Genomic DNA, 20,483 nt, shown 5'->3' on the forward strand with positions numbered 1-20,483 from the left:
AGTATCATGTTTGCTAATTCCAAAGTGATCAGCTCCTTGTATGCGTCTCTTTTTTTGTGCTGGCATAATGGCCGAGTTGAGAACTTCTGTTATCCTACTTTGGCACATAATTAGGACTACAAAGGGGGACAAATCGCGCTGAATGGGAACTCACAAAGAAGAGCTCCTTTCTTCAACCCCCGTCTCCTTCTTCCGCCGAGCTCTCGTTAACGGTCGTGTCACTTCACGCACGGCCGCCGGAAACGGGGTGGGGGGGGGGGGGGATTTTTGCAGCTAAATCTGGACTACATGGCAGCGCTTAAGAGTTCAGGCCCAGACACACAGAGAGGGAGAGAGAGAGAAAAAAAAAATTCAAAATTTACCATGTAATTAAAATGTCTGTCACCCGTCGGCGGGTTTAGAGGTTGGAGTTTCTCCTAAAAGTGGCACTCCAGGCTGAGAAGTATTCCCTCTTAATTACTTTGCTAAGCACCTTGCAGGGTACATATGTTTGACCTTATTTTCAGCTCTCATAAATATCTCATTTGCTGCAGCTACACAAATCTATTTTCTTTACTTAAGAAAAAGGCACAAAAAGTTATAGGTTTCTTTTATTTTTGCTTCTTCTTTTGTCATTTTAAACATTTTCAAATAACATAAAAATATGCCCTTAGTAAAAGCAATGACCTCATTAACTCGGCGCACCTAGGAAGTCATTGTGAGCAAGTAATCGGCCCTTTAACCTAATAACTGGTTGCGTCCCCTCCCTTTGTGAAAGTCGACAATAAATCTTTGGCATTGCTGTGGAGGAACTTCTGGCCCAGAAATGGTTTATCTCAGCCTGGACGGATCCAGGCGCATCTCACTCGGATTTAAGGACTAACTTTGACCGGGCCACTCCAAAACCTCCATTTTGTTTATTTTGAGCCACGAGGAGTGCTGGTGTGAATCAGATCAATGACCTGCTGCCAAAAAAAAAAACCCACACAAAAAAACACACTTGAGTTTAAGGTCGTGAACTGATGGCCAAACAGCAGGAGAGCAGAATTCATGGTTCTGTCAATAATGACGACTTGACCTGAAGCAGCAGACTGTCCTTAATTCCAGACTGTCACCCTACCACCTCCATGTCTGACCAAAGGATGGTGATGATGATCTCTCTAGGAAGTTCATCTTTGATCTTGTAAGTTCATGGAATATTTTCACAAAATTCATGGAGATCATCAAGATGTTAATGTGAAACTGATCTTTTGATTGCCATTAAGAAGCAGTGGTTTTTGCCTCTGTAAATGCAATTTTTTAACCAGTTTCTTTCACTGCCACAGACACACAAAAGGAAAAGAACAAAATCTAAACTTAACAAGGATTTTTGGTCTAGTTTCTAGTTCAAATATCTTGGTACACTTGAAATAAGACAAACCAACTTAGAAGTAACTTTCTCAGCAAGATACAGAAGCTTGTTTAAAATCAGTAAGTCCTTAATATTAATGTAAAAGTACTTTGGCAGATTATTTATTTCACTTGTAAGAAAATGTTCTTCTTATAAGTTTTTTTCCAGCCAATGGAGATAGTGCTTTCTCATCAATATTAAGGAGTTATTAGCCTAAAACAATGTAAACTTATAACTATTTCTAGTTAAGACATTTGTTAGTTTTATCTTTAAGTGTTAAGATATTTTCACTAGAAATTAGAAAAAATGTTTTGTGTGTGTGTTTTTATTGTTCATTGATTAACTTTGACCATAACTGAGACAAGTGAGGTTTGCAGTGCTTTAGATTACATTCTGCAGTCTTAACTAGACCTCTTGGATGAGTTATTGATGAGCTTATGGGGAAGTTTTGGTTGGCAGGGCCCTCCTGCAAAACAGCAGTGCTGTTCCATGTCTTTTTTTTCACTTTTCTATCACAGCTTTCTCTCTACACTGAGAAAAGAAAACAGGTGCTCCAACTTAAATATATTATGGTAGCTGGTCACAAGAAATCAGATTAAGTTTCTCCAAGTAAATGTATTAAGTTTGTCATGTTAGACAAACATAAATAATTTAATTCGATTCCATGTGACAAATTAACACTGTATCTATTAAGTTGGAAGCCCATTTTCTTTTTTCAGTGTATGTTACACTTAAGTCCCACAGCGTTTGAAATTGCTTTTCAACCCATGCCAGATTGATATGTGTATATAAAAGGTAACGATTTTGTTTCTAATCTGTTCTTGAATTTTTGTAGAGTGCCTACTTCATGTTGTCAAACCGGTTCTGTTCAAGTGATTTCTTGATTCCATTAATCAGTGACTAAATCACTGCAAAAGTTATTATTTTATTATTTTCAATTTAGAGAAAAAACAAATTTTTTCACACTAAAACATCAGTTTGGACAGCTATTACTAATGAAACTTTGATTTGAAAACTACATCTTCTATTTACATAGTGTATATTTTGTCTGACATTAAAATCTCTTTGCTTTTAAATGGGACAAAAAGCAAACACAGACGAAATCACTTTGTCACGGCACTGTAGTTCTTTTCTTTCTTTTTTTTTTAAGGACTACGGCCTTAAGTTTTGGGTCATGACGCTGAAAGAGGGGAATTAAAAATGAAAGGAAAAAGAAATGGAACGTCAAGTAGGTACACGCGACAGCTGATTTATACAATTCATTTGGGCCATTACTTTTCATTAAACATCAAATGAAATGGGTACTTACTTACTAAGAGGCCTTTGGGGAGCTGAATTGCAGAGAAGAAAGAAGATTAAACTTTACATTCAGCCCCAAATTTAATTCAGAAGTAATCAATCGCATAATGGGCCAGCAACTGTAGCTGGGGTGATTGAAATGAAATTACCATATTTTTAATCTTAATTTTCCACACTGTTTATCTGACACTGTCAATATAAAATACAAACAGATAATGAAATAGCATTATATTGACACTACAATCATCTCTCGAGCAGCCCTCTGTGATTAAACCGCTGGAATGTTTGATTACATTTTGTTGGCTGACATTACAAATGACACGGATGCTTCGCCGAGACTTGCTGCCGGCTGGAAAATGAGCCTATCCATCAAGGACTCCTGGCAGCTTCTCCCCTTCCAGTCGATGGCTACTGCCAACGGTCTGGGCACCCTTCTGTCAAGCCGTTTAGCACCCGAGGAGAGGGGAGGGAGGCCGCCGTGGTCGGGCTGTTCGGGGGGAGAAGAGAGAGGTTGAAAAAGATGGAAGGAAAGGGGAGGGTAGGTGGTGGCGGGGGGGTTGAGACGAGTGATTCACGGCCCCTTTGCTCTGCTAATGATACAAAAGCAAAGGAGCCACACAGAAGGAGAGAGAAAAATGTCTCAGGCAACATATCGCCCATGCAGGTGTCTCCTGGCGTACCATAAAGGGACCATAAAGCCCTCACAATGCAAGGCCCACAGTCTGCAAATCAACAGCCAAACTGCCGCCCTGGATTAGGTCTGCTCCGCAGTCATCAAGGCCCGTCCACTCCCGTACGCGGCGCCGTGAATACCCTAATTACTTTTTAAGAGGCTTCATCAATTATTGGAAATTTGCGAGGAAGTTCAGCGACTCTCGCAATACTTTTCGCTTGTTTTCTTGGTACCTACTTGAACACTTAGCAGACGATTTTGAGGGGAATGTTTGACTCCATGAATATTTATGGAGCTTTATGATCGTTGGGCTTTATGACATGCAACCCGCAAACATACACAGCACATGTGCTGCTGTGATGGGAACTAGCTGGTGCTTCAGACAATAATGTAAAGTGTTCTGCTAAAGTATTTAAACTTCATAAAATGCTGCCACCTCACAAAGGCTAATCTAAAGGGGAAATATTATGTAATATAGACTTTTTTGAGCTTTTTGTCATGTTATATTTCCTCATAAAAACATACCTGCAGTGTTGCCTTAATTCTCCAATGCATGTTTGAGAAATCCATTAATTTGCATGGAAACCATTAAGCTGGGCAAAACACCTGGGTTGATCTAGCTCCGCCTTCGAGATGCAGCTCCTCCTCTGGACTGGTCTGCTATAAAATGGCACTATGTGCCTGGAAAACTCATAATTCTGCCTCTTTACTGTACTATTTTTGGGCATTTGTGTAATAGACAAACAAAAAGAAGCAGATGATTGCGATGTGGATGGAAAGACAAATGTTTTCAAAGGTTTTTACAAGCAAAAATCTGAAAGTTTGATTTCAGGCAATACCTTATAGAATCACCTTTTGTTGCTATTAAAGCAGCAAATCTTTTGAAATATCATCTTGGCCAGGTTTGCACATGTACTCACTGAAATTTGTGTCTATTCTTCCTCACATATTATTTTAAGCTCAGTCAAATTGTATGAAGAGTATCTGTGAACATCAGTTTTTTTGTTTTTTTTTCATTCCCTTTTCTTTAACCCTCAGCTTTCAAGTTGGTACCACACACTTTTTTTTTTTTTAGCACATTTGAGTCTGGACTTTAACAGGACCATTTTAGCTCATGAATATGCTTTGATTCAAAGCATTCCGTTGTAGATGTATGTGGCTGTAGGTCTGACATTATATCAGACATATTAAATTAAAGATGTAAACATATTTTCCTAGTAAAACTCAGCCGTATTTTTTTCCATCTCAGGTCAGTGAAACCAAAAGAAACTCTAGTTTGTTTGTTTTTTCCTCGCTCGTTCCTTGAAGCTAATCTCCCACATAAACAGAGGGTGTCTGCTGTGTGCATCCATCGCATGTTTCTTGTGTTGAACTGTGGGAACTCGGCTAATCTAGCCAACCACCTGTAGAGGTGACATAGCATTCTCAGTGGAGATGAAGTGCCAACCCCAGGAAGTGTTCTTATCCTCCGCTGGAGTTTGTGTTAATGTTGTGGAAGTCTTTGAAATGTTTACACAGGGATTTATTCACACCGACAGATATCGCACATCAACACTGAAAGGACATTTTTCCCTTTTTTAATGACAAGCCAACGCTGTCACATAAACACAAAGTTGCGTGATATAAATTCGAGGCAAAGCATCCATCGCGACTGAAGGACGGCGACGCTGGTTGACGTGAGAGCGCGCCGCCATTGCTGTCGTCCTCTTTTCAACGGATTGAACCTTGAGCATGAATGAGGCTCATACCAGACTACAGCTACCACTGTCACCAATATTAGTGCTGATGAATATAAATGTCAGTACTGTGAAGTGTAAGGCATGGTATTTGTAAGTTATCAGATTTATTCAACCACACTATTGCAGAATCCATTTAATGTTGTCAAAAGGGGGGGAGGAGGGGGCAAGAATTGATTTATGGAGATGTATCAAAATGTTTTTTTTTTGGAAATTTGTGTGTGGTAAACACATTTACTTGCCTCACAGAGACAGTACAACACAACTAAACTTAAAAAAAAAACAAAAAAGAAAAGGCTAATTAAATCTATCGCAGCAGTGTTGTTTATCAAGAGTCCTACAAAGTAATGCGCCGCGGCGGCACATTAGAAGCGACAGATTGTAGTATTTGTGTCATCAGTGGTATCAGCGGTCCTGAAGGTCAGACTGATAAGGCTGAGGATTTCTACCTTCGGATTGCATTGTGCGCCGACCTTCAGATCCCCCCCTGAAGTCGATCAAACCGGTATAACAGCTGCTCCACCACAGGACAGCCAGGTTCAGAGAGATGGGGAATAAGGAAGGATCAGTGCTTAGGCTGGAACCTGGTGAGGCGAAGCCAGACAACATGGGGAATTATTCAGGTCGGACAGCCACAAAAAGCAGACTGGCTGCCCCTGTAACTTTGTTCCATATCGTTCTGATGTCATGCCCAAACATCTCACTGGCCTCTTATGTGCTTTTCATTTACGTTTCTATTGATTAAAGTTTGGTTAACAACCTTTATTAGACATAAAAAATCTACTTTAGGTTCTTCAAAAATTGTGTTGTGCAATTGCTAGTAAATATGACATTGGGGTGACTATTGGTGTCCAAAGTGCACCAAGGCTTTAAAAAGTAATACGTTCAAAAGTTCAAAACATTCAATCATAGTGTTCCTATGATTCAAAGTTGTTTTAGGCTACATTTACATGGGACCGCTAACTGGAAACTGCCCTTATTTTCAGAATATTGATTGGGGGAAAAGTTCTTGTTTAGATCAATCAATCAACCAATCAATTTTATTTATAAAGCACCCTTCATACTAAAAGCAGCTCAAAGTGCTGTACAGATCAATAAAAACAAACAGTCAAAAACAAACAATTACCCTCCCTAACCCCACATGGAAAAACAGACAACTGCATGGAAAACGCACAGATTAAGCAGAAATGATGGCAGAAATGGCACCGCTGAGGCGTCTGGAATCCACTGCAATTGTCATGCCGGGCCATGAGCCTTGTTTTCTCTGGATGTTTCCTCATGTTTAGTCTGAGTTGTTCCTTTCCCCTGTCGCCCCATGCTTACTCAAGAGGAATTGCTGCAAAAACGCACACTTTGGATGATTTATATGCATTTATGTGAAGTGCACTGAGATCACATTTATTTTGTTGCTTTTGTTGCTAATTCTGCACCTAAAACTCGATCAAAGTATTTTAAAAAGTACAACTACTACTAGAACTAATATAAACTAAGACTAAACAATATTTAGCTAATACAAATGATCAAATTCACTCTAACAACTCATTTAAACTTAGACAAACAAAGAGTCACAACTAAATAAAACTAAGCTGTAATGAAAAACCCCAAACTATTACGACCCTAGAGTGGAGCAAACCTTAGTCGTACCTATAGCTACAACAAGTGTCTTATTCTTTTTTCGCCTTTAGTACTCACATTTGTTTAAATATTAAAACAATATTCCTTTTTTTGACACTAATTAAAAGACTTTCTCTTTTATGGCCAAACATGCCATCAAACTGTTCATCATCAGTTTCTGAACATTCCATTTTGACAGAAAAGGCTATTAAAAGGGGGTGTCCTGATATTTAATTATATTTTTCACATTTAAGTATGGCAATGTATTTGGTGCCTGTACAGTTCCATCCTAATACTGTAAATATCCCTGGTTAATTTGTAATTACCAGGTCTGCTATAGCTACGTCAGTGATTCCTGTGAGATAATGTGTGATGAAATTAATACAAACTGCCACAATTTTCTCTCTGCAAATTCAATCTGCCATGGGACACAAAAATAAATGGATTCATCAATAGCTTTGTGAAGATCGATTTGAAACTATTTATAGGATGAATAGGAGATAAATCCCCCGGAATTTAAATCCGATTTGCAAATTGAGGTCTCGTTCCTCCGTTGTTTCTAATAAGTGTTCGCACGGTTCACCGTGCTTTCTACTTCCTGTGATTTCAGGCAGAGATGAGGCTGATAACTAGCACCTTCCAACAATAGGGTCACATCTGTTCGCCATTCTTAATGATCTTTCTGTCACATTTGAAGAAGCCGCTCCTCATCACAAAAAACGCGCGTTGCGTGTCACGATCGTCTAGGAAAGACTAATAGGGATGGGAGGATGAGGAATACAAGTGGAGAAGAACTCTGTCAGAGGAGTTTGATTTATTGTACAAGTTCAGATGTTGCTGCAATTAGATTAGGCTCACTAAAGTGATGCATGTCTCACTTCATTTTTTTCACAAGCAGCCTCAAAGTTATTTTTTAAATTTCCATTTTAGGATTAGGGTCCTCTACGAATCTCTCAGTCAGGCAGACAGTTTCACATACGCCATAAACACGCTTTATTTTCTTTTATGAAGCTAAATCATTTGTAATGTGCTGGTCTATTCTTTAGATAGAGATTAAAAAGGCAGTAGCCCACGACCCCGTTTTTTGAGGAGGGTAGAGGGATTTCATATATTGAAATATATATGGCTCAATTGAACCATATATATTGTAGTTCAACCAAACATTGTAGTTGTAGTTCAACTCAGGCCCAAATTAGGTGACATGTTTTATTATCTTCATATAAACGATATTCAAGTATTGGAAAATTATGACATTAAAGTCGAATTCTTTGGGAACAACATGGAGTCAAAGCACACTGCCCTGCACGTTTTAGGCATTTCCCTGCTTCAGCACGCATGATTTCAGTGGATGTCTGATTAACAGGGTTTTGATGAATTGCAATCATCTGAATGGGGGCGTACTAAAACATGAATATCTAAAACATGCAGGTCAGCGTGCTTCGAGGGCTGGAAAACACTGGACTAGAGGATGTATTAAGCCTACCATGCATCAATTCATAACTGCTGATGTATACACGCGTTGCAACGTGACGTCACAAGCACAAGAAACTGCTTCCTGACGACTCCCATTGGTTTTAGCTGTCAAGTTGTCAGCATAACATGCTACATCTTAAATGTGCATGTGTATATAAAAGAAAATGGGATGCAGGGCTTTGCTGTTAATTGTAAACACTACAACTAGATAACAAGGTCCAAGGTTATCACATTTCAAGGGTCAGGAAAAAGTCTGAATTAAAAAGAAATAGCAAGGGAGAGGGAAGTAGGTCAGTTATGCTAGCTTTACTTTGACAACTTTAACATGTAAATATGCTGCGCAAAAAAGGCAACCGACACACCGACTCTCTGACAAATCATCAGTAGAGAAGGTTTTTAAATCAGCTAATCAAGCACCGCTGCTTCCAGATGATCACTTATTGATAATCGCAAAATAAACATCAAGCCTGAAAACGTACTGCTGTAGCACACAATGTTCTGCTTTTTTGTATGGGAAATGTGTTTCATGGTGTTGAATCCTGATAGACTTGTGGCTCTGTAGTCAGTCAGTTGCTATGGCAACCAATCTGTGTGCAACATAGCCGACACAGAAAGATAGAGAAAATCTTTTATTTCATTTCATTTTAACGGAATCATTTTACCGCGGCAATACTGCTATCGATGGCAAGTAAAAGTATTTTTGCTCTGTAAGCTTGTGTGTATCGGCAAAATTTCCGATTGTAATTTGCGTCAGTAAAATAATTTTTCCTTAGTGGAGAGGGAACCAAAACTGGCTCGAGCCCAGGGGCCGACATCCTTTTAAGTCTGGCCCTGGTAACATAGGTACTCTGTTGCATAACTCTGTTGCAGATGGATTTCTAAAGTTTTCTATCTAAGTCACAATGTGTTCTTCTCTCAGCCTTCACAGTTGTTGATGGGTATTGATTTTTTGCCCCCTGTCTTTTGGTTTATATGTCAAAAATGTTCCTCTCATGCCACACAGAGAAATCTGGCCTTGTTTTGAAAGTTTAACTTCAATAATCAATATCATCATTATGACGAGTAACAATACCAGAATCGCCTGCTATTTATTTTTGATAACTGTCCCTTCACCTGCATTCAGTCTCTAAACAACAACCAGTCGACCAACCATCTGTTCCGAAACTCCTGTGTCCAATAAATACAATCAGAACCATTGCAAGAAAGTGACACAAACCCTGCTCTTATACTGAGAATAAAGTTGTTCAAATGAACCAAAGAAAAGGTGAAAATCCGGAACAAACTTCCAGAAAAATGACCAAACAGCTGAAACACTGAGTTCCTTTAAACGAAGACTAAACACCCACCTGTTTCTTTTGCTTTTGAGCCATAATAGCTGCAACACTAACCAATATATTTATGTGTTGATGATGCTAATGATGGCACTTGACAAAATGTGATGTCTATTTTCACTTCTGTTGACAGTATGATATTTGTTTACGTTTTCACGATGTAAAGCACTTTGAACTGACTTCCTGAACTCTTCTCACGCTTCGCACCGTCAACCATCTCAGGGACAGAATCCCACAAAGTTCTGCAGCCATTCTCATATATACGGTCATGTTTACATGACTGCCCAAGCTTAATAAAGAGTAAACTTTTTTTTTTTTTTTTTTACCAAACTCATATAATAAGTTGGAATATGGGGGTTATCTATATTTTAAAGGAACTCTACATTTTTTGTATAAAAGTGGCATCCAGCGATTGTAAGAGCGTAACACCTAACTTGACTCTTGATGATAAGGTCAGACATCAGCACTGTGGGTCAGAGTAATTCATTCAATCCTTCACCCTCCACCAGTCCTCTTGTATAAATGATCTTTTAAAATATCTTCACATGGAAACCTTTTCTGAACCGTTGCAACCTGGTAATGGCAGCTGGCTTTGAACCCGTCACCTCCACAGCATCTCAGAAATATGTAATTCCCTCATCATTTCACATCTTTGACACACTGCAGCCTCTTCCTACATCCACTTGATGCTGTGCAACCCTTGCCCCTCGGTGGTCGCATCTCTTCAGTCCGTTTTACCCTTTTAGAAATCTTTTACTTTAGACCACAAAAAACAGCCTTGCTGAAATATACTTTTGCCTTTAAGTTTGTTTTTTTTCCCTGCATTGCACTTGATTGTAATCCTACATTCATTCAAGGGAAGTATGGCTTTCCTCCTCAGTCCGTTGTCATTTTGTGAGTTTGTACAATGCAGTCCAAAGGTTTTAACCACCCTCTCCTCTTTAAGGTGCCTTTTGTTTCTTTTTTATTCTCAAGATCTCAAACTTAAATGTTTGAGATCTTTAAACAAATTTTAATATCAGTCATCCAAAGCATGTATAAGATGCAGTTTCAAATAATTCCCATTCCTATGTTGGAAAAGCCTTCGAAGTGCCAAATATGATGCCATATTGGCTAACGGCGTGGTGTTATATATTTTCCAGGCACAAGTAACTGTTACAGCATTGTCATAACAACTGAAGGTAGTTAGAAGTATTTAGAAGTCAAACATACATAAAGTCAAACATAAAGAAGTTTGACTTTGCAATTTTATCCTTGAAATCGGTCCTCTCTCTCTTTAAGAAACTCCTGCTCTCTCTGAGTCTCTGCCTTCAGCATGTTGTCACAACAACATTTTTGTCAGAAATCCTCAAACATACATGAAGGAATCAAAGCAACAACAGATGGTTTTGTTGGGAGAATAACATTACAACATGATAGAAAAGTTGGTTTTACATAATAAAACTAATAATAATAAAAAAAAAATCATAAACTACATGATTTATCTAAACTTTTAAGCTCAGTTTCACAAAAGATCACAGAACATCACAAGCACTCTTATTGCTTGTTATTTATGCCTTTGTTTCTTTAAGATTATGGATTGTTGTAGTCATGATACACCTGCCAGAACAAACCGTCCTTGGACCGTCTGCAGGTTGTACAGAATGTTGCTGCCACACCAGAGACCAGAGAAAGCGCCAAAGTTTATCTCTTGTCACACGGCTCTTAGTCCTGCTACATTGGCTCCCCATTCACTGTAGAATATGTTATAAAACATGTCCTTAGTGACACGATTTTTTAAAATGGAGATACATATGGGCACATCTCAGAACCTTTAAACTTAAGTGTCTCTAGCAGGTTCCTGAGGTCATGTGACCAGACCCTGCATTACCTCCAGTACTGTGAGACTTTATCCTTCCGAGTTTGAGTTCTGAGGAAGCAACTACAGATCAAATCTTTTTAAAATATCTTTTGCTTAACTATATAGATGTACTAAAATTCAAGGATTTTAGTTTTTCTTTTGAGCAGCATTTCAGATCCATGTCTTGAAAGGTGCTATGCAAATAGCATCTTGCATACCTACTCATTTACTCATTGGCAAGATGAATGCAAACTTTTACCTCACTAGACTGAAATAGATTTTGTAGCAATGGATTTTTGTGTCTCAAAGTCTTAAGAATTCAAAATCAATATATTTCTGTTCTGTGAATGTGGCCTTTGTTTCTTTCTTTGAGACTTAATTCAGCCCAAGGACCAACTAATGTATTACAGGGTTATGAATTAACATTACTTGCAGCGTCATTCAACCATTGAAACAGTATAATATGAGAAGAACTGAATCAACTGAAAGGATGAAACATGATGACACAGGTCATCCTTCAGCGCGGCTCATGTTTGTCCTGATGCAGTTGATGTTTTTCTTTTTCATTTTTTTCAACAGCTTGCTGAAAGCAGCCTAATATAATTTTTCCTTTGCTTACAAAGAAAAATTCAGCATTTTTTAGAAAGGTTCTGTGCACTGCAAACAGACAGGGACGTTGTGTTACAAATAAAGGAGACTGTTAGTCATACAAAAGTAATGTTTTAAAATAATAAAACGCAACATTCTTCACACTAAGCACATTAATCTTATACCTACGGAGCACATCATTGTAATAGTCATTATTTTGACAACTGCATGGGCAATTGATTCAATATAAAAATTGATTATAATCATGTTAGGTAAATTTGTTTTACATTCTTCTGATTAGACCGTTACACAGAGAATCGCATAACAGCTCATACATGTCCATTATTTTTCAATCACAACCAACCTTGATTGACAATTTCAACTCATGATGAACATTTGAAGGATCAATCATTTATTGAACGTCAAATGTTATTCTTGTGCCAGAAATAGGAATTTGGACAACTTGACAAAATAGTAAGAGGTCATCACCGTACATTGATACCAAAGTAAACAGGTTTGGCCAAAAAATTAATCCTGGTGATTCGCAGAAATAGTTAAAATATGAGTCACTTACCTGAGTATTTTCTGGTTGACAGTTTTAAAAAAAAAATGGTGATAGAAAAATCTGAATTGTAGTCTGTCATTTTGACAGATTACAATGCACATCCCGACTTACTGGCGCACACATTTTCAGTTTTACAAACAGAGTACGTCCCGCAGGTAACTAAATTAATCGAAACAAATTCCCATCTGAGTATCATCTCTGACATGGAGTCAATACGTCTCACAAATCTGGTAACTGACATGTTGAAAGGCTATGAACAGGAGGTTTTAGAGAGTGTCTGGTGCAGAGAAATCAAGTGCTTGTGTTCAGAAAACACTTCAATTGGAGGAATGTTCCCTGATTTCAAAACTTTGACTGAAATGGTGCTTGTAATTCCAGTCTACATTGTGGCAGCGGAGCACAGATTCATCCACCAGATCAACATCGAAACCCTGAGGCATTTGATTACCCACAATTCAAGTCCATGCTAACCAGCAGGAAATAGCAAAACAGTACGCATTCAGACCATTTATTATTTAAGTGTAACCGCTTAGTTCAAATGTTCACATGTAGATCCTGGGCCCACAGTCAGTGGCATTTGTCACTGCGGAGAAAAATATCAAAACTTTCATCTGGTGGATGTGTGATTGTTCTTGTTGAATATTTTCTAAACTGATTGAAAATTTAATGCAACTGAATGTCATCATTTTAAAAACTGATGATAGAAATGAAAGTAGAGTATGATGGAATTTGTTTTGACCCAGTCGGTCTTAATGACGGTGAACAAAAACGACCAGCACAACCTCTGAGTTCATAAATGGACTGACAAAATATTACCCAGTTGAATTCCAGCTAGATTTATCTGCTCTCATTTAGATCACAATCGACTCATGTTGGGCCAAGATCAGTTGTTTTAGAGAAAACAACTCCTTTGATTCAGGTTGTTGATTCAGGTTCTCGTGGCCTCAGCTTGGGTGGGAAACGTGTTAACTGTGTAAATGAGCAATTTATGCAGCAAAACATTGAAAGTGTATGATGCAAAAATTCATCTATTAGCCTCATTTAGTAATTCTGAAAAACTGGCATGCTAACGTCATTCTAGTATTGTAACAGTAAACAATATTGTTTCAGCTCATGGCAAATAATTCTGCAGCCCCCCATCCCCTGCGGTGTTTTCTAACTTATTCCACATATTCTACAACTTAATGCGAAGCACAAATTTTACTCAGATGTCAAACTTTACCATTGTTTTTGTAAAGAAACATTAGCAAGCTAGGATTAGCGCTAAGATGAGAGCAGTGTTCAGCTCTTATTGTGACCCAACAAAGCAGCCCGCGTGACTGTCGACGCTCATTGTGGACAAAAGTCAAAGTTGCACTCCAAACGTTTTGTCAGAATTCCAGCGTAAAAAAAAAAAACAACAAAAAAAAAACCCCAAACAAGGCAGAGTTAGCTGAGGGACGGCAGCCGCCGAGGAATCATGCCACCTGTTGGAGGACAATGTGGCTTTTACATAAAAGTGAGACAGACCTCCCCTGCTCCCTCCTCATTTTGTCAAGGCGTAACCTCCCCCCCCCCCCACCCTCCCCCCCGCTCACCCCCTTCAAAATGCAGCAACTCTTTCCAATTGAGCTGTTGTTGCTGCCATTGCTATTGGCTTTCAATAAGGCACAGGGTTATCAAAGAGTGAAGGAGAAATTGCCTTGGCTCTGCCGTAGCCCTGATTGCGCTATCAGAGCCGTCAGGGAGGTTCTTTATAAAGGGAGGGCACGGGGGAGAGCGAGGTGGCGGCTGGCGTTGCCCCCCTGATAAATCAGCGCGTCGCTGGCAGCCGCCGCTTAGTGCAGCCAGGCAGCAACCGAGCGCCGCAGTTCAGGGTCGCTACTTGGCAAGCCCCCCTCTCAAACGGGGCGGGGGGCTGTCTGCACCCGACCGCAGACCGCGTCGCTCCCACCGCTGCCCTTGTCGAGGTTTGTTTGTTTATCCGTGACCCCCCTCCAGAACCCCGCCACCCCCCCACCCACTCACAGCAAACAATATTGTTTCAGACCATGCCAAATTATTCTGCCCCCACTCCCCCGTTCTCTTTTTTCTAACTTATTCCACACATTTTCCAACTTCATATATTAAAATAGAAAAATGTTTGAATTCGAAACATGCGTCCACCGTGTTCCCATTGTTTCCGTGTTTGTCCCACCGAACAACAAAACAAAATTAGTCCAAATAAAAAGTATTAATACTCACAGGGAAAAAGGGACAAAAGCTTCTTTTTTTCCCCTCTTAATTTGTATTTGGCAAGTCTGATTTTATGACAAAAAGAGCATCATTCTGCTTATGAAGAGAGATTTTTAGGTTTTCACAACATGGAGAGATTTATATGCATCATTCTAATATGACAACAATCCAAAGATGAAGAACTGTGGTGGAAAGTGGAGTTTACTGAGTAACTTTTACAAGAACTAAACACCATAAGAGTGAAATATCTGTATTCACATATATGCACACATGTTCTTTTCTTGTTGTGTATTATGTAACAAAGGAAAATACCAATCACAAGTAAAAAAAAAAAAAGATTTTTAAATGTTTAGTATATAACTTCAAAAACATGTATGGACAGCGATGTTGTAAATGATTAAAAAGAAGCTCATATTTAAACAGTAAAATAACCTTTTAAAAGAAAAAAAAAATCCTGCCATATGGAAGAGAAATTATGCCACCGTTAAAATTCCTCATAAATTTATCCCCTTCATCTCCAATTGGATGCTGGAGTTTATAACCCCTAATAAAACTCCTGATTTGTTGTGCGCTCGAGTGTTTGCTTATAAGGCTGCAGCACAATCATCACTTTCGGGACCTGCGCCTCCCTTCCTCCCTCCCTCCCTCTGGTCCCCCATGGCTGTTTCTGTACTTGTCTTCCAAAGAAAGCTCAATTTTAATAGTCCAAGCTGATAACATTAAATGAAATTAAACGACCAGAGAATGGGGATGACTGTGGAGGGGAGGAGGGAAGAAAAAAATATATTACATACATATAATTTGACCTTCTCTATTCCAGGTGCAGTGGGGTTAATGCAAATCGTCAATGCTGCAGCTTTAGATTGCCATTAGTGTTCAATTACACTCAGTTAAACAGGCAGCACCATTGCCTCTCCGGTTTGATTTAGGTAATGATTAATTTCCGATCTATACTGTCGCGCTTCAGCCTTCTGACTTCTACCGCCACCAGGAATAGGTTTGATGTTGCACAAGTCCTCAAATTTTCTAATTGGATGGACACGAATATAGAGGTACATGCCATTAAGAGTGTGTGGCTGCAGCGCTGGGACTGTGACGTCGTCAAGAGACCAACACATCTGTAGCGCCGCGACTGTTAAGAAATCACCCAGTTTAACTCGTGTAAATTGTCACGTTAAAATATGCATTGGCCCGTCTACGCTTACACTTAATGTAAGAGAGATGACTGGTTTGGCCGTTTTCAGCAAAGCTGTGCTTGATACGCGTTTAAGAGAAATTTTAACAATTTACTTGTGTGTGTTTGGTGTGTATATGTGGCCTCCGATGGTGTAGATGTAGATTTTTGGTCCTCTGACCAAAACTGGACCTGGATTTCTAAAAATACTACTTACTTAACCTACCTACTTATATGGTTATAAAAAAATCAGCTTTTTTATAACCATATAAGTAGGAGTTCTGATGCACAAAGTATTTTAAATTACTTTGTGCATCAGAGCACTTTCCACTTTATACGTTTGGCTCAGGTGACAAAATGTTTGGAACAAACTGAGCTAAAATCTTAACGGCTCACGTTAACACCTAAGAAGCTCTGAACACACAACAGCCACCTGGCTAAAAGTTAGCTTACTTAGCATTAGTCGCCAGGTAGCCGGACGTGGGGGAATTCTTGTTCGGTTTCTTACTGGATTTAGGCAGGACTCACACATTTTCAAAAAAACTTTTCTTTGCCAGTTGTAAATTCACAAAATACAGCTACTTTTAAAATTTTAATGGCTGAACGATTGTTTTTAAATCAAAGCAAATGACTAAATGACATTACTGACAGTTTGCTGTCAAATTTGCTAACTTTTTTTGTGTGTGCTTACATCGCTGTTAGCATGTTAACTAACAGTTTCAGCCCTATAGGTACGTACTGTATGTTTCATGTAGGTTTCAACAAGTGACAGTGAGTCTTTCTAAAAGGAGTCGTTAGCATGCTAGCGGCCGGGTCTGTATCCGGCCCCACAGTTACCCGCGCCTCCTCCTCTTGAGCCTTGAAGCCAGGGGACGCGTGCGGGTGGGGGGGCTTTTGTGTGTGCGGTGTGGGGGGCCGCAGATGCCATTCCCCAGAGACACAGCGGAGGTTAATGATCTCTCAGCCCCCGCTAAAATAAATAAATCATTTCCAGGCAGCAGCCTGCATAAATCTTCACTCAAACGGCGATTTGCTGGAGCAAGCACCACCAGTTGCTAATGACTGTGTTTTTTCCCCCCCCTCCACCTCTCTTGATTGCCCGAGGGGATAAACTGTGACACAGATGAGTTCCTTCCCTCACCTCCCTCTGTTTCTGTCTCCCTCTCTCTCTCACACACACACACACACACACACACACACACACTGTTTGTGGCTATTTTAATTCGCGGCGTTTCGTCAGGGGACATTAGGCGGTTGACAAGCGTCTGGTTTGGACGGGGGGTGCATTTGCAGTGACAGTGGTAGTTGTTTCATGTTTCAGCTGAGCTGATAGCGGGAGACGTGTGTGGCGTGGCTGCTGCCAAGCCTCACTCAATCTCTTTCATGTCCTTCACGTCCTGCGCTCTCCTCAACGTAAACACAGAGGATGACTGTGTAACACAGTAGAGAAGGGTATTACATATATTTTGGATAAATGGGCCAATAGATTCGGCTATCAGAGCACAGTGGAGTGTTTAAATGACACACAAGGGCAGTTGGGTGTATTTAAAGAACTGGTTTTAGTGACAGAAAACACACAATTAACAGTTGCACAAAACACACAATTATGAAAATAAAATTACACACAATAAAATAAAAAAAAAGAAATAACAATAATACTTGGCCAAGTGCTAATTCTTAATTTCAAATAATTCGGGTGCACCCTGGTAATCTGCACTCCAAATTGTATTAGTCAGCAGATTAATCAAATTAATCCCAATTTGGTTTGATTCAACTTCATTCACAGGAGAATTTCCACCACAGCTGTGCGTCACAATGTCCGAAATAAAACAATCCAAACAGTATTGTCCAAAAATCAATAAATTAAAAAAAAACAATAATAATGGAGAATGTCAGTTGTAGGTTTCACCCATAACCGTGTGTGAAGATGTATGTTGCTCTCCTACCACACCGCAGGGTGCAGCATGACTCCAAATGGGATAGACGAAATCTGGTTCTCTCTTCAGGTCCAGGTGGGAAGGCTCGCCATCAATATCAAAGGAGGGATCCTCTTCAGGAATGATCCAGTATAAAAAAAAACCTGACCTGTCAACAGACAGGACCAGCAGAAATACAGGACTTTACCAAGCCGTTCTAGCTTTAATCCTTCTTTCCAACACAGTAACAAAACATTACCTAGTTACTAAAACAACGGATATTTTTTTAACAACAATGTAACAAACGACAAAAACACAAATAAAAGGCTCCGAATATGCTCACCGATCTCAGTGCGACACACTTCAGACAACCGTATAGTGAGTGGGTCTCAATCCGGATGCGTGGGGCACTAAACGATGTAACAAGGCATATTTGATCTAAATAATATAAACTTAATAAAATAAAATTATGTTAAAGCCTAAATTTTACCTTTTATCTACGAAGAACAAGCTGAAATAACTGCCAGAAAGAGCCAACGATTCCTAACGGCTCTAACAGTAAAAAACTGAAGTTCAGTTTGTATTCATTTAATAAATAATTTCCAGCACAAAAGCTGGACAATCAACATAAAATCTATTTACAAAAGAGTTTATCCACAATACAGTTAATACAGCACGTAAAAAATACTTTTAACTGTTGGGATACATACTCTGGCGCTGCCCCGCTCAGCAGTCTCACCGCGTCGGATCTCTAGAGCAAAACCAACGGTACTGCAGACCCGGGGGAGAAGGGCGGGATCCACAACGGCAGCCTGCACCCTGATTGGTCCAGACGCTCTGGAAACTAAACTTCTCATTGGCCAGGCAGACCACCCAGCTTCCTTAACCTCTTCTCTTAAAGTGGCATACCCACTTTATGTGGGTTACACCCTCCCCTCTGAAGGGTATGCCCGTCCCTGGGCATCTGCAATGTGACATGGAGTCACACAGCTTAAGGATGCCTGACGGAATTATGGGATACATTCTCAAAACCATTCAAGGAGCTAGTCAATGCATCACTTAGACCCTGGAACAGAGAATTCACCACCATCATCAGAGGATTTCCTAGTGTTACATAATCTAATCTGTTAGGCTTTGTGTGCACTCTTTGAGATCGACGGAGAGATGTTTCAGCATCTTGAAGTCCATCAGTCTGAAACTTTAAAGGTTCAGGCTGGGCAGTGACAGGTTCATTTACTTCACAAAACCCATCATTGCATGCTGCATCTGAGCTCATCTCATTATCTGGAGGAGTTTCTTCAGATTGCTGCAAATCGAAACACTGAGGGGATCTGTTTACTGAGTTCAGTTCAGGTGAAACGTTTGCTTCGGATAATCTGTCTTGTTCAGGTGAGTTGACACTTTCAGGTGAGTTGACATTTTCAGGTGAGTTGACACTTGATGCACCCTGAATATCTCCAGTACTTCCATCTCTTACAAGGGATTGAGTTGTTGGAGCATCAGGTGAGAGGGAATTTTCAGACTCCTCTGTTTCTGCTGAGTGTTGGACTGCACAAGGAGGCTCACTCAACTTGTGAGTTTCAGGCACCACGACATGTGCATCAGGTTTTGACATAACATGAGGGAAGAATGTCCAATCAGGTACATCATCCAAATCTGAGATGATCTCCTCTTCACTCTCGACGACTGGACGTTGTCTTGTTCTGGGCCTCCTGTTTCGACAAGGCTTGACTGTTTCAGTTTCTGCAGCTACTGACAGGAATCCACATGGCAGAAGCAAGTCTCTGTGCAGAGTTCGCACTGGTCCATCTTTACTTTCTGGTTTAACTGTGTAAACTGGCATTTCTCCAGCTCGCTTGAGGACAATATAAACATCCTCCTCCCACTTGTCTGCCAATTTATGTTTTCCACGCAGCTTCACATTTCGTACGAGAACTCTGTCTCCTGTCTGCAAGGTTGATTCAATCACTCGCCGGTCAAATCTGGCTTTATTGCGACTTGCGTTCTTCCCTGCCTTGCTAGTAGCAATACGGTAACTTTCTTCCAACCGAGATTTTAAATTGCCAACATACTGAGAATGAGTCTGCTTAGTAGCATTGGTGGGCAATCTGAAAATCAAATCAATGGGTAATCTGGGCTGTCTCCCGAACATTAATTCGTACGGGGAGAATCCAGTCACATCACTCTTTGTACAATTATAAGCATGTACCAGAGGTTTGACAAAGTCTTTCCAGCGGAGTTTATCTGACTTATCAAGTGTTCCGAGCATTTGAAGAAGAGTGCGGTTGAATCTTTCAACCGGATTTCCCCTAGGATGGTAAGGGGTTGTGCGCACTTTCCTCATGCCAATGAGTTCACAGAGTTCTTTTATGGTTTTTGATTCGAAATCAGCACCCTGATCACTAAGGAGCTTCTCAGGAAAACCATAATGAACAAGGAAATTTTCCCAGAGGCATTTTGCTATGGTCTGTGCCCGCTGGTTTTGAGTTGGTATAGCCACTGCATATTTTGTAAAATGATCAGTTATTACTAAAATGTCTTTAGTGTTTGCGCGATCTGGCTCTATTGATAAAAAATCAATGCACACCAGTTCGAGAGGTCGGTAGGTTTTAATGTTCATAAGTGGAGCAGCTTTTTCTGGATGTGTTTTTCGACGAACACATCTCTCACAGGCTTTAACCATTTTATCTA

General features: G+C 39.9%; 1 protein-coding gene across 3 annotated transcripts; it reads right to left on the reverse strand.

Moving 5' to 3' along the window:
- Positions 1-17,416: 17,416 nt before the first annotated feature.
- LOC114150441 (uncharacterized) lies at positions 17,417-20,221 on the reverse strand. Of its 3 annotated transcripts, none has more exons than XM_028026837.1 (3): positions 19,194-20,221; positions 18,503-19,157; positions 17,417-18,344 (listed from the first exon to the last, which is right to left on the reverse strand). In XM_028026837.1, exons 1-2 carry the CDS (start codon positions 20,134-20,136, stop codon positions 18,784-18,786), a joined length of 1,317 nt encoding a protein of 438 aa, XP_027882638.1. In that variant the 5' UTR covers positions 20,137-20,221; the 3' UTR covers positions 17,417-18,344; positions 18,503-18,783. The 3 variants fall into 3 exon arrangements, with proteins under 3 accessions (XP_027882638.1, XP_027882637.1, XP_027882636.1); XM_028026836.1 differs by having other exon boundaries at positions 17,417-18,202; positions 18,283-18,344; positions 18,503-20,221; XM_028026835.1 differs by having other exon boundaries at positions 18,503-20,221.
- Between the last annotated feature and the right edge of the window lie 262 nt (positions 20,222-20,483).

This window comes from Xiphophorus couchianus, chromosome 9 (genome assembly GCF_001444195.1).
Source record: "Xiphophorus couchianus chromosome 9, X_couchianus-1.0, whole genome shotgun sequence".
NCBI lineage: Eukaryota > Metazoa > Chordata > Actinopteri > Cyprinodontiformes > Poeciliidae > Xiphophorus > Xiphophorus couchianus.